The sequence below is a fragment of the Pagrus major genome, chromosome 12, assembly GCF_040436345.1.
Source record: "Pagrus major chromosome 12, Pma_NU_1.0".
Lineage (NCBI taxonomy): Eukaryota > Metazoa > Chordata > Actinopteri > Spariformes > Sparidae > Pagrus > Pagrus major.
The window spans coordinates 22,290,831-22,304,494 of NC_133226.1; the positions used below are offsets into that span (position 1 = coordinate 22,290,831).

General features: G+C 42.5%; 1 protein-coding gene across 1 annotated transcript; it reads right to left on the reverse strand.

Moving 5' to 3' along the window:
• Positions 1 to 6,642: 6,642 nt before the first annotated feature.
• Positions 6,643 to 10,403, reverse strand: LOC141006258 (zinc finger protein 703-like). The gene is made up of 2 exons (XM_073478411.1): positions 10,170 to 10,403; positions 6,643 to 8,497 (listed from the first exon to the last, which is right to left on the reverse strand). The coding sequence occupies exons 1-2, from the start codon at positions 10,401 to 10,403 to the stop codon at positions 6,959 to 6,961; spliced, it is 1,773 nt and encodes a 590-aa protein (XP_073334512.1). The 3' UTR covers positions 6,643 to 6,958.
• Positions 10,404 to 13,664: the final 3,261 nt, after the last annotated feature.

Here is a 13,664-nt window from a genome sequence, read left to right on the forward strand (position 1 = left end):
CCCTTTTTAGCAACAAAAATACCTGCCCAAGTGGAGGCCGAGGACGTTGTATTAACGGAGCCCTGTTCATTCCTGTGAAAGCTGCTCAGTGGCGTTGTGAAGCCGAAAAAGTAGACACCAGGATCTTCTGTGTTGAGCTTCTCTGTCTTTCGGTTTAGTGCCCGGCTAACTTGAACGGGGATAAATTAATTAAATCGTGCGGTTCCTTCAAGACTTTCCCAATTTTATTGGACCGAATGGCTCCAGTTATGACGGTAAAACTAGTGATTTCCCAGGGGTTGTGAAATTTATCCACCATTTTACAGCTGCTTCTTTCACAATGTAAACTTTTGGGCCTGATCAACCCGATCTGACGTGGGTGCACAAGCTCAACGTCAGCTACTGTTGCTCTCCGTTAGCTGAACAGAGAGAGGCACTGAGACGAGGCACTCAAGAAAATGCATAAAGTCACATAATACAGCAGTATTTAACAACTTAGACGGAGAAGGTATAATTTTTCATGTCATGACACTATCCGCTCAAATACGGTCAATAAAAAGTGAATAATACATTACTACTTTAGGAGAACGCTGCAACACTCTTAGGAACAAATTCACTATTACTATAACTATTTCCAACAACTAAATTTCCACTTTTGTGTGAACTGTTCCTTTAAAAAACAAGCACGTGGGAGACTCAGCATATTACGTGCAGCTCAGTGTTTTTCTGTAGGCGAAAAAAAATTGTATTTTCAACCTTTTTTTCTCTCAGCCTGTGGGTGAATGTAAGTTATGGGTTTACGGTGGTTTAGAAACATCAGTATAGCATGGCTGACATCTGTGTCCTCTTTATTTTTGGACCACTTGAAAAGCCCACATAGTCGGATGATGGATGAAGTGATAAAGTTGGAGAGAACACAAAATAAAAGCAGAGAGGAATCTATTTCTGGGACGCTGCCCGCAATCTGTAACTCACAGACAATCCAGAGGAAGCATCAGAGCAGATGTTCGTGATTTGAAGCTTAATGATTTAATAGGAAGAAACAATTCACTATCTCTTTTCTTCTGGTCTTTTTCTTGCACTGATTTAGGCCGATAAAGGGGTTAAAGCCTCGTCAAGTGATGGAGGAGCAGCTCCACAGTCTGTCATCATTAATCACCGGGGCTGTCAAGCTGCACCCTGGACTCCCTCAGACCGAGCAGGGAGGCGAGCCCTCATCTCCAAGAACAATACCAAGAGACTTTTTATATATTACAGAGAAATATGTCCTCCAGACTCTGGGTTTAATTTAGAGTGCTAAATAAAAAGGGCTGTGGTAAGCAAGAGATCAGGGGAAGCAAGAGTTGTTTTGTGACGGATGAAACCTCTGGGTGACGGGGGGAGCGTGGGTGGGAGCAGTGAATAAGTAATCCCCTCCCTTCAGTCCTTCTTTTGGCCTCGGTTTCTTTGTCGCTTGAGCCGGGGCCTCTCTGAGGTGTGAAACTAATATAAGTGATGGAAAACAGCATGACTCAGCTCAGCTCGTGGATAAATGAGGGTCTGGGGCGGAAAAGATTAGAAACAAATGAAGGAAATAATCGAGGCCTGAAAAGAAAGAAATCATAAATATTGGCTGCGTGAATGAGTAATGACGAAGAGGCCGGGTGAAAATTAATGGTGTGAGGAATGAAGGTCATGTTTCATTTTTTATTTTTTTTAACAAGTCTACAGCCATGCTAGCAGCTCTGCTGGAGCTTTAAGCTAAATGCTAACATGCTGCGTTCTGGACGAGTATCCAGTATTTAGATGTGTTTCCAGGCATAAAAGTGCTGTAAAATAAAATGTATAGTGACGTCTCTTACCTCGTTTTATTTTTCCTCCTGTATTTCATTTATATGCAACGAGGCTGCACTGCTGAGGGTTCGATTCTGTGTACACAAGAGACGCCATTTTGTTGCGGCTAGCCGGGTTTTTAGTCGACTTTTGTGCGTCGTGCACCTGGAACGCTTCGAGGTCTGAAGTTGACTGGAACGCAACATTAGAAGAAAAAAAACGATTACCGTGGTCACCGACTTAGTTCAGCATGTTAGCATGCTAACGTTAGCAGTCAGTTTTGCAGATATTTTGCAGCTAATGAACTTTTATTACTTCTTGATGGTGACAGTAAATTCAACTTGATGCGCACAAGTTTTGAATTTATTAAAAAAATTCATCCTGAGCAGAAAAAAATAAATAAATGCCCAAAAATGAATGTGTAGCATCACGTTCATCAACATTCAACATCATGTTTTTGTTATATTCCACATATGGAAAACACACCGGTACTCTGTGGCTCCAATCAAAGCCATCTTTTAGATTAAACCATTAGATTTTCTACATAGTGAGCTTCAAAATGAAAGTATCCAATAAAACAATACATTTTCGAAGCTGAAATGTAAAACAAAACATTTCCCTGTTTTTATGAATGTATACTAGAAATATATATGTCCTTTCCCCTTTTCTAAACTTTGCCCAGTAATCAATATACAGTAATTACTTTTACTTACTTTACTTTATCAGGGACAAACCACATGAATAAACATCAGTGGGATGTACCCGGGCAGGTTGATAGAATATATCAACAGAAACAAACAAGACATACTCGAATGTTGGTGCTTAAAGTTAGATGACAAAAAGGTTTTGTTGGTCACCAATAGGTGGCATCCCAATCCAACACTATACCTCCCTCTCCACCTTTGTGGCAGTCAACACAACTGACTGGAAATACTTGAAAAGCAAAAGTGAAGTGAAATCCATCCTGTAAACAATAAAAACCACATCTGCCTCAAAAAATCCTCTAAGATTAACTCCAAGACCGGAGAGAAAGCATGTGATGACTCTTTGCTTTATAGTATCAGCATCCAGCTCTCAATAATCTAAAGTGTGTCTGTTTTCTGGGACGTATCAGGGGAACGTGAGACCTCCAGAGTGGACCTACGGGATCTGATGCCCTCCTGCCGAACTCAGACACCCCTGCAGCATCTCAGGCCGCTGAAAGAGGAGCGCTCTCTCTTGTTACAGTGGGGACAGGCTGTTTTGACCCCTGTGGGTCCCTTGTCAGAGTTGTGAGTGACCAGCGTGGGTCATCTATACTTCGCCAAGGGTGTCACAGTGTCATGTTGCGAGGAAATGGCATATTACCGCTGCCAATCATGTGGCGGCTGTGGTAACTCGAGCGACCGTCAGGACTTCATCTCGAACAGATACGAGAATCGGCAGTCTGACTCTGATGCTTATCAGGATCTTATACATTACAGTCAGACAGGTTTGACTCCAGCATCCACAGATGTCGGCATTTCTGTAAAACAATCCAGGAGGTCTGAATAAGGATGCTGTTGCTTTAAGGTGACACCGCAGAACACGAGGAATGTGAGCTGTATCCCTGTGGTCTGCTCATGAGCCGCTGTCAACACAGTGAAATATTAGCAGAAGTAAAGCACACCTCGAGTCATCAATCATGTGATTCTTCCACCGTAAAAATAGCCATTGGTACAAATCAGAAGCCAAAGCCTGGCTGACACGTACACGGACAGAAGTTGACATCTTCCTCTCACTGCATCACCTCCTTTCCCCCCTTAAGGCCGCTGTACTCTCCATCAGAGCTAGTTCGTACGAATGTTTTGTTTCCGAAAACGTCGAAGGTGATCCTGGAAGACGTGCAACCATGTAACCTGTTCTGAGTTTGGATGTCTTTCCCAAAACTACATAGTGCCCCTTTAAACTCACACCCTTATAAGCCCAGTCGCAAAAATGTTGCCGGTTAACATTCCGGCTACACGTTGACGTTTCTACGACAGGTGTCGTATCTTCACATTACATGTTTATTACCTAACAGGTGAGATGGCTGCCAAGCCAGTGACTGCAGTTCAAGACTGTGTTTCAACATTTTTAAGCGTGAAAGCAACAGATTTTTGTGTTTGTGGCGATAAAAACAGATATTTTACGCCAAAATATTACGTTTTCCAAACCCGAAACCAAGTGTTTTTGTTTGTGCCTGAACCTAACCAGACTATAAACAGTGTTGTTAAAAGTACCCCAAAGAAATACCGTGGTAAAAGTGAAGGACACCCATATGAATAGTACTTGGGTAAAAGTTTAAAAGTATCTGATATTAAATATACTTAAGTATCAAAAGTAAAATATACATACATATATAGTATATATACATTTAAATGTATGTATATACTATGGATTAAGCAATTATTGGAGCTGATATTCAGCATTTTTGTTGTTTTTTTCAATCTGATTGCCAATAATAATAATAAAAAAGCTACTTTGGCTCTGATACAACTTGGAATCTGCAAAATCACTACTGCAGTAATGCAAAATATAGTGGGGAGGAAGTATAAAGGTTGCAGAAAACATAAACACTTTTCTGACAGAGGACTTCTAATTGTACTAAAGTACAGTACTTAAGTAAATGTACTCAGTTACAGTCCATCACTGACCATAAGCACAGCGTTGTCACAAGATAAAATAGAAAACTGAACCTTAAGAAATGTAAAGTTTCATCGTATTCATGGTTTGCAGAAAAGCCAACATTTATTTTAGCGTTTGGGTCGTAAGAACTGCAACAGAATGACCTCTAGAATCGGAGATAATCACCTAAAATCAGATCGTTATTACATTTAAGGAGTAAATGAAACCAATTAAAATGAAAACTTATGATTTTCTTGATTGATTACTGTTAAACTCTCTAAATAAAAGAGATATTTAGATGAGGAACCGACAGTGAAATGAAGACGACAGTATAAACAGCTTCAGTGTGATTTATTTAACAAAATATGACCTCCCCTTTAACTGGATACCACCACACGGTATTCCAATTATACAAAAAATATCACATCTCATTTTTATTGATTTGCTGTGAGAATAAAAAAAAATAAAAAAAATCAAAAAGCTGAGGAGTTCAGAGAGAGAGAGAGAGAGAGAGAGAGAGAGAGAGATGTGATTTCAACATTCATCATTCTCGCAAAAGTGTTAAGACACGAAATATTAAACATCTGTCATCTGGCTTCCCCACATGTCTGCTCAGAGGACTGTAAAATGAGAATAGATGGTAAACATGAAAGCCAGATTCCTGGTGAAAAATAAATACAAGTTCTCAGTAGGAATAAACAAAACATAAGGAACCAAAACAAATCATCACAAACCATCAGGGCTGAATAAACAGTTACGTGTGTTCGCTGTGTCGAGCTTACATGCATCTCTCGCAGGGAGAAAGCGACTGTGGCCGGACTTCGGTCCACGGCTGCAGCTTATTGCCATCCCTGTTGCATGTTTCTCTGCGCTAAATCATCATCGTTTGAGAACCCTGAACATCCAAGTGCCATCACACAGCGTCCAACCAATCAATTTGTCGCCAAACGGGCAGTCGCATCTGTCGCAGAAGTATCCGGGTATTGTGCAGCCATGCAAAGAGCCACATTTGTCCTCTGATCTGTAGGAGTGGGGCCTGATTAGAAAAACCTCTTATATAATGTAGAAACAAAGGAGTGAAGATGTGCTCAAGTCAAGATCCAGGACTTGCTCTCCCATCCCAGTTCTACTTGAATCCAGTCTGAAGTCACAGGAAGCAGCAACTTGCCGCAATTAAGTACAAACTTAAAGTTATAGCTCAATATTTTGTCAAATTTGCTTATTATCTTTGGTACATTAGATGAGAAGGATGATACCACTGTTGTAGCTGTCCATTAAATAGCTAAAGGTTAGCCTAGCTTAGCGCAAAGACTTGAAACCGGTGGAAACAGCAAACCTGGCTCAGTCCAAATGCAACAGAATCTGCCTACCAGCACCTTTTAAACTCGTAAATCAACATGTTATATCTCATATACAGATTAAAACTTTATCGCAGTCCAACTAAACACTTGGGATAAGTTAATCACGGGGATTACTTGGATAATGTAAATCGCAATTATTTCGGTGAGGAAAATCACAACATAAAATGGTCATATTGTTTCATTCCTAATCTCATTTCTTAAAAGTTGTAATTTGTAAAATATAGCCTGAATGCAAGGTAGCTCCAAAGACATAGGTGGCTGCTTTTTGCTAGCTATCCTTGGCTATAGCTAGCTTCCGTTAGCTTATTGGCTCATGACTCAGTTAGCCGTGGAGCCGGTGGCAAACTGACAGTAAACATGGCCGGGTGCCGAACTGGGACTGAATACGGTGTCTCACGGTTAGTTAGTTTGACGACTCAGGTAAGGAGGCGATTTACAGCGTGGAAAGAAGCGACAGAGTGTAACACATCTTATTCACTGAATTGTGGATTTATCTCGACAAAACCAGAGGTTTGTTGTTTCACGATGAGTTAACTAGGGAATTAAGCTCGTCTTGGTTCGGTTAAAGAGAGAAACTTAAATTCATATGGTTGTATGTGTAAAAATATCTCTTATATTTCTTGACAGTTTGTGAGTTTATTTTGTTTAATTATTAGACGACGAAGGAAAGACATGTCCCAGTTTAAACTAGACTTAACTTAAACTACCAGTCTATCGCCTCTTGCGGTAATAAGTTGTATTACATGACAGGACGAGGCTAGCTGGTTAGCATGCTAATTTCAGTTTAGATATCTCGGCAACACAGTACACAGACATCTTTCATATAACAACAACACTTTGACTGCTTAATTAATTGTTTGGATGCTTTCAACTAAAAGTCTGTCCTTAAAAAATTGCTCCTTTAATACAAAAACTGTAAAAAAAATTGTCAAGTCGCTGTTTTAGATTATTTCCTGGCTGAGAGACCAAGAAATAAACTAACCTGACACTTTAGGGAACCTCCTGAAGTTTCATCATGTTGCCTGGAAACTGGCTAGCTGTTTCCCTCTGTTTCCAGTGTATGTGCAAAGCTAATCTGGACTGTGGTATCATATTTCTCATCTACCCCTCTGCCAGAGAGTGAATAAGCATATTTCCCAGAATGTTGAACTACTCCTTTAAACATGTGAGCAGATGGTGTATCACGGGTAGCCAAGAGCAGATGCTGATCCAAGTCTTTGACTGTAGAGGGCGTAATGAGGGTAGTACGGGCCTGTGGTGGGCAGAGAGTGCAGGGAGATGGAGGAGGGTCCGGGGGGTAGATGGACCTTACTGTAGGGGTGATAGCGAGCTAAACCCAGGCTGGGTGGAGCCCTGAGGGAGAGGGAGCTGGGCATGGAGCCTGGGCTGCTCTGGTGGGGGAGGTGGAGGTGGCAGGAGGCAGGTCCAGAGGAGGAAACAGCGAGTAGCTTACTGTCCATCCCCACAGGCAGGGACGTATGTGTGCGCAGGTGAGCCAGCAGCTCCTCTGACGTGGTGAAACGTTTGTCGCAGGGCCCCCCGGCTGACACCCAGTTACAGGCGTGGGGCAGGGGGTCGTTGGGGAGCATGAAGCCGTAGGTGTAGAGGGGGTGTGAGAGGGAGGAGGACACGCTGGAGCTCTGGTGGAGGGAGTGGAGCGGGTGGGAGGGGTACACCAGTGGGAAGTTTGATTTGAGGGTGGAGGAGGGGTCGTGGATGCAGGAGTTGCAGTTGCTTCCGCCGAGATGGGATACACTCGGGTAGCTCAGACAGTAGGGGTCCCTGCATAAACCCTGCATGAAGGAGGGAGGGGAGGCACCCGTGAGAGGGCTGGAGCTCGGGTGCTTACCAGGAACTCCCATCCCTCCAATGCTGAGGCTCGACTTAGTCGGATCCAACCCGGGAACAAACTGAGACGGGTAGCCTGCGTAAGCCCCCACTAAAGACCCGTGGTAGCCCATGTTAGAGGAGGGCAGGGGGAAGAGCGGCTGGCTCGTCTTGTAAGGAGAAATGGGCGTAATGCGTCCGGGACCGTGGCTCGGCTGCATCGACTCCGCTTTACCTCCCCCCTCGTGGTTGGAGCCGCCGTCAGAGCTGCCGTTACTGCAGTTCGTGCTGGCTCGAACGTGGCTGGAGTTAGCATCGTGTGGACCGTCCGAGTTGCTCTTATTTACATCCGCGTCCTTTTTTGGGTGATTGTTATTGCTGCTCGTGCTGGTCGGACTGCCCCGCTCATGTGCAGCGTCTCCATTCAGAGTCTGGGAGTGTGACTGTCCACCAGGAGACTGGCTCTGTTTGTGAGGCTGCTGCTGAGTGTGTCCTGGTGGGGTGGCTCTTGAGCTGGGCGAGGCAGAGTGGGGCGGATACGACTGCTGGCCAGTGGTTGAGTTCCCATTAGTGTTGACGTTATTGCTGGGTACCCTGAACCCGACTTTATCGCCGCTGCCACCGCTGCTGCTGGTGTTGTTGGAGCTGCTGCTGGTGACTCCCTCCCTGCGACAGTCTCCACCGCCTTTGTTGTAGGGTTTGAAGCTACACTTATCATCCAGGGAGGGACGGTGCTCCCCGAGCTTCAGGCTGGAGCCGGACGACCGACTGCTGAGCTCCTTGTCCCCCTGGCTGCAGGAGGAGCTCAGCTTGGAGGAGGACGGAGGGTCTGGTTTGCCGATCTGAGAGCAGGTCTGTGCCAGCAGGGCCAGGGGGCTCTTCTTGGCATCCAGCTATGACAAAATATAGATTCTGATTAGCTTGTTTTAACTTTCATGCAAAAAAATGTACAGTCATCTGTAGACCTGAGTCATATTCTGAGAAATTCTCTGATTCCAGCTTCTCAAATGTGAATATGTTCTGGTGTCTTTCCTCCTCTGTGCCAGGAAACTGAATATCTTTAGGTTGTGGACAAAACAAGACATTTGTTGTTGTCATCTTGAGGCACCTTTTCATAATTTCCTGACATTTTAAGGCCCAAACAACTAATCGAGTAAATGATCCAGAATGAAAGTGGCAGCCCTGGAATTACAGCAGCAATTAATGTGACAGTTATGTTCTTGATTAATCGTTTTGTCTAAAAATTGATTTAAAATACTGAAAAATGCCTGACATGAATTCCCAGAATCCAAGAGGCCGTCTTCAAATCAAAGTTTTTTGAGCTCAAACTTTTAGTCGATGAATCGTTTTATCGTCAAAGAAATAAACAAACATTTTTCAAGCAAAAATATTTTTTTTAAAAGCCAAAAATTCTCTGGTTCCAGCTTCCTAAATGTGAATATTTTCTGCTTTCTTAACTCGTCTTTGACAGTAAACTGAACATCTCTGAGTTGTGGACAAAACAAGACATTTGAGGACGTCATTTTTTATCATTTCCTGAAGTTTTGACAAAACAACTCATCAATTATTCGAGAAAATAATCAACAACAAAAACAATCGTCAGCTGCCGCCCTGGATTAAGCAGTTATTGTGACGATTGTTTTCTTGATGGATCCTTTCATCTAAAAAAAAAATAATACAAAAAACACCAGATATAAATTCCCAGGATCCGAGGTGAGGTCTTCAAATCGCTGTTTTCGGAGCTCAAACAATCATTACGAAAATAAAGGATCATTTTACAAACTAAAATAATTTTTCAAAAGCCAAAAATTCTTTGTAACGAGAACAAAACAAGACATTTGTTGACGTCATCTTCAGCTTTAAAGTAAACTGACTGACATTTTACAGACCAAACAACTAATCGATTAATCGAGCAAATGATCGACAACAGAAACAGTCGTTAAAGGCAGATTCTTTTATTTTTTATTCTCTTGATCGATCTTTTTGTCTTAGAAACGACAGAAAATACTAAAACATGATTTCCCAGAATCCTAAGGGGCATCCTCACATTGTTGTTTTCAGAGCTCAAACGATTAGTCGATTAATCGTCAGTCGACAAAGAAATAAACGATTTAACTGTCTGACTGAGGATTTGCTGCGTTTCTTTGTCATTCATGGGGTTAAACAGAGAATCTGCAGGTTTGGGACTTGAACAAAAGACAGTTAAAGCCTTCATGTTTGGCTCTGAGCGCCTGTGAGGGACATTTTTCACCTTTCAAACACATTAACTGACACAATAATCGGTAGATTCATCGATTAGTTAAAGTAGTTGCAGCCTTTTGTCATTTATCATTAATTTTCTGTAAATTAAAGGACTAACTTAAACATAATTGAGTTGTCATTTGATCTATGATGTAATGTATCTGATACTTTCACTCATTACTAATCCTTCAAGTTAAATCTGAGGTCAGACACGTTTCCTTAGTCTGTTGTCACATCAGATGACAGTGCGATAAATTCACAGTTGTCTTTTCATGTTCACCACACTTCAGTATAAAATGAGGCGTTTTAAAAGACATAAATTACCTCGATGCTCACTGGTGCGGACGTCAGAGGCTGTAAATACTCGGGGTGAAGCAGGTGTCCAGTGTGCGCAGTCAACATCTTGATGACTCGGATAGGAAGCCGCTTTGCCTGTCGAAGTGGGTCCAGAGGGGTCAATAGAGAGACCACGGCACCGGGACGAGACTTCGTACTGTGGCTGGTCTCACTGAGCTCGATCCGCTTACTGAGTCGATCCACAGCGGGGAGATATTTCATTGGAGAGAGGGCGCTGCGCTCTGGAGATCGTTTAGTCCAAAACGGTGCGTAAAATACAAAACGGTGCGTAAAATGCAGGCGATGTTTAAATCCAATCCATGCAGACAGCACATATGTCCCAGAAAAACACACAGCTGGACGTCCTTAAATGTCCCGAAGGACGGAGGAGCCTCTTCTCTCACTTCGTCTGAAGCATCTTCACCTCCGACACACGGATCCCAAACCAAAAAACAAAAAGTGAGCGAGTCACCGTGCGTAAAAATGGACGCAGCGTCTCCTCTGTAAGGTCATAAAACAGCAGCTTACTTTATAGATCCCAAGTGTTGAGAGGAAACGTCCCACTGCGTGTCTCCGCTCCGGACTTCAGCAGCTCACTGATCTCAACAGGCAGGCGGCAGAGTGTCCGCTGGGTGGCCGCATCAGAGACGAGGAGGGCGGGGAGGACGAGAGGGGAGGCGGGGCGACGGCAGCCAGCCTCCCCCAGTGACAACCCTCCACCTCCATTACACCCAGTGTTGGAGAAGGTTTTCAGATATTTGATTTAAAGGGTAGCTCCAACAATTTCTCACATTAAAGTGTGTTTACAGGTTTTGTAGAGAAAAAAACGTAGTTTAATGGCTCCAGAGGAAGCTGCACAAGTCACACGGAGAGAGATACATTAGTTTTTGATACCGCGTCATGAACTACACATATGATGTTTGTCAATTTAAAAGATGATTTTCCAAGTGAAGAAAGTCGCAGTTTGTTGTAAATAAAGTAAAACATCATGTAGTTTTGTGTTAAACCGCTCAGTGAACTACATCGTGCCGCCTCGGCACAGGAAAGGTTCCAAAAAAGGTGAAAATCCCAATAAATCGTAGTAGAGACGCTTTGTGGTGGTGACGTTTAAGTCATGCGACCGCAATGTAGTCTGTTTATAGCCTAACGTTAGCTTTTTACTTCTAGTGATTTAGGTTACGCTTCGAAAATCACAAAAGTGGTGTTCATCTGTGAAGATTATCTTGCTGAGCAAAACGTGTACATATCACAAACTTGTGTTTGTCACCGAGATTATTTTCAGCAATTATTCAAAATCCAATCCTTTTTGTTGAAGGAACCAGGGCGATGCTAACTTCTGGGTTAGCCTACAGACAAGTTTAACAGTCTTAGACTCTAACAGTATATTAATAAGCACTGCGCACATTTAACCCTGACGACTTGGCTGCTGCAAAGGCTGCAAGGCAATCCTTTGAGGCAACTCCGACCGTTGAAGTTACGTCCATCAAAAGGGCTGAGGTTGTTGTTCTGAGTGTCTGACAACATTACGAAAATGATTCGAACGGAGATAGACCTCTTTGTTAAATAATAAGATCCTTTTTGTAACCAGAAACACAAGTTTGTTCAAGTCTCGCTCTGAAATCTCACCAGATGTGAGTTGTAAGAAACCAAAACAACAGTGGAAACGTGAGTCAGAGATGTGGCGAGGACAGACAGACTTTATTTCCAAAGTCACAGCTGAATATTTAGCTGATTTTGACAATACTTCAACAACTCACCATGCGTGATTTCAGAGCGAGAAGAGGAACTGTGCTTGTAATGTTGTCGGACACCTAGAATAACATCCTCAGCCTGTCAGTGGCACAAGAAGCACTTTTAGTGGACGACTATGATTCATTTACACACTCATACATGTAAATGCCAGGCCTTGGTTTAAAAATGCCGAACTTCCCCTTTAAATTGTTCTCGCCCTGGAGCAAGGACACGTCCATAAATCACACTGCTAACTGTCCTGAAAAATAAAATAAAAAAAGTTACCACTTTAAAGATAAAATTAAAGGCCCGAAGAATTCCAGCAAATAGTTTTATTCACGTTCGTGGGAAAAATAATCAGAATAAATCTTTGGAAAAATGTTGTGGCCTGAATTCCGGGTCAGACTGCTTCGCTTGATCACAAGATGCAGAAACAAAAAAGCATAAAATTGGTGGGTATTTGCCCTCAATGTTGACATGATTAATTTGTTTTGGCTTCACAACACAGATGAATCATAAATCATGAGTGATAAATCATAAGATTCAATCTCAAGAGTGCAGTTTTAAGGAAATTACACATCAAATGTTTGACATGCGACCACACAGTATTTAAACTTTACGGTAAAGTCTAAATGAAACCACAGGATCATGAATATGTGGGAAACTAAACTTTACTCAAAATGTCAGATGGAATCTTATAATTTCCAGCTCGTGAAACATAAGATCTAAAGGCCCGAGCGGGATCGCTCTCCAAGAAGAGCTCACTGTCAACTTCACAGAGAGGGATACTGTGAGTGTACTTGCGATTGCGGTGCGTAAACCCCTTATTAAAACTAAAAATGCACTTTTGTGAGTGAAATGATGCAGAGAACAAAGTCAGTGAGCGGTGGAAATAAGTCATACGGTCCTATGAGTCATCCTTCAACCCTGTTGTCAACAAGCAGATCAGTAGACGCAGGGCAAAAAACACCAGAAGGGTTTTTACTGTACGAGTCCAGATGCTTGTTATTCAGAGCGAAGGGTCACGCTCGCTGTGTCAGGGCTCAGGGTGCAGTTAGTAGAGAGAGTGAGCTGTGATTGGCTCAAAATTTAAAGTCATGACTCAAAAAACAAAGGCATGATACACATATTTTCTCTAGGATTTCATTATCTCCTTTGTCCGCGAATAAATGTCCATAAATCTGCTGAGAAATCACAGAAAAATATCATCAATCATCAGGTTTTTTAAGCTTTCTTCAGTATCAAAGCTGAGATATAACGAGGGGTCACAAGTTGTAGCTCACTGCTAACTCACCGACTTTGATGCAACAATACTTCCTGTTTACATGCCCCAAAGTGCCCTAAATATAGGAAGTGTAGTTCCAATCGCTTAATAATTACGCCCCAAGTCTGAAAAGATACGATCAAAGTCATTTGGATCCGTTTTATTTCTATCAAACGGTTGTTGAGATATTTCAGTCCAGATCAAATTGGTGGATCGACCAGCGTTTCCATCCCTGGAGCCGCGCTGCCAACACAAAAATACCAACATTTTGGGTAAGAAATTTTAAATAATAATCTTTCTCAGCTGAATCAAAGGAATAAATGTTGGCAATGTTCGTTTCTACAAGTAAAATTTTCAATTATATGTCGTGACAATGCTTTGTTTACGCTCTGATTAGGTTTAGCAACAAAAATCACTTGGGTGATTCACGCAGTCTTGAACACCACTCGCTGGTGTGGCAGCTTTTTCGGCCAGCAGTAACGCCAACA

Coding starts and splice junctions, on each gene's coding strand:
- LOC141006258 (XM_073478411.1), bottom strand. CDS start 10,403: ATGAAATATCTCCCCGCTGTGGATCGACTCAGTAAGCGGATCGAGCTC. Junction 8,498..10,169: donor CCGCACCAGTGAGCATCGAG/GTAATTTATGTC, acceptor ATTTTGTCATAG/CTGGATGCCAAGAAGAGCCC.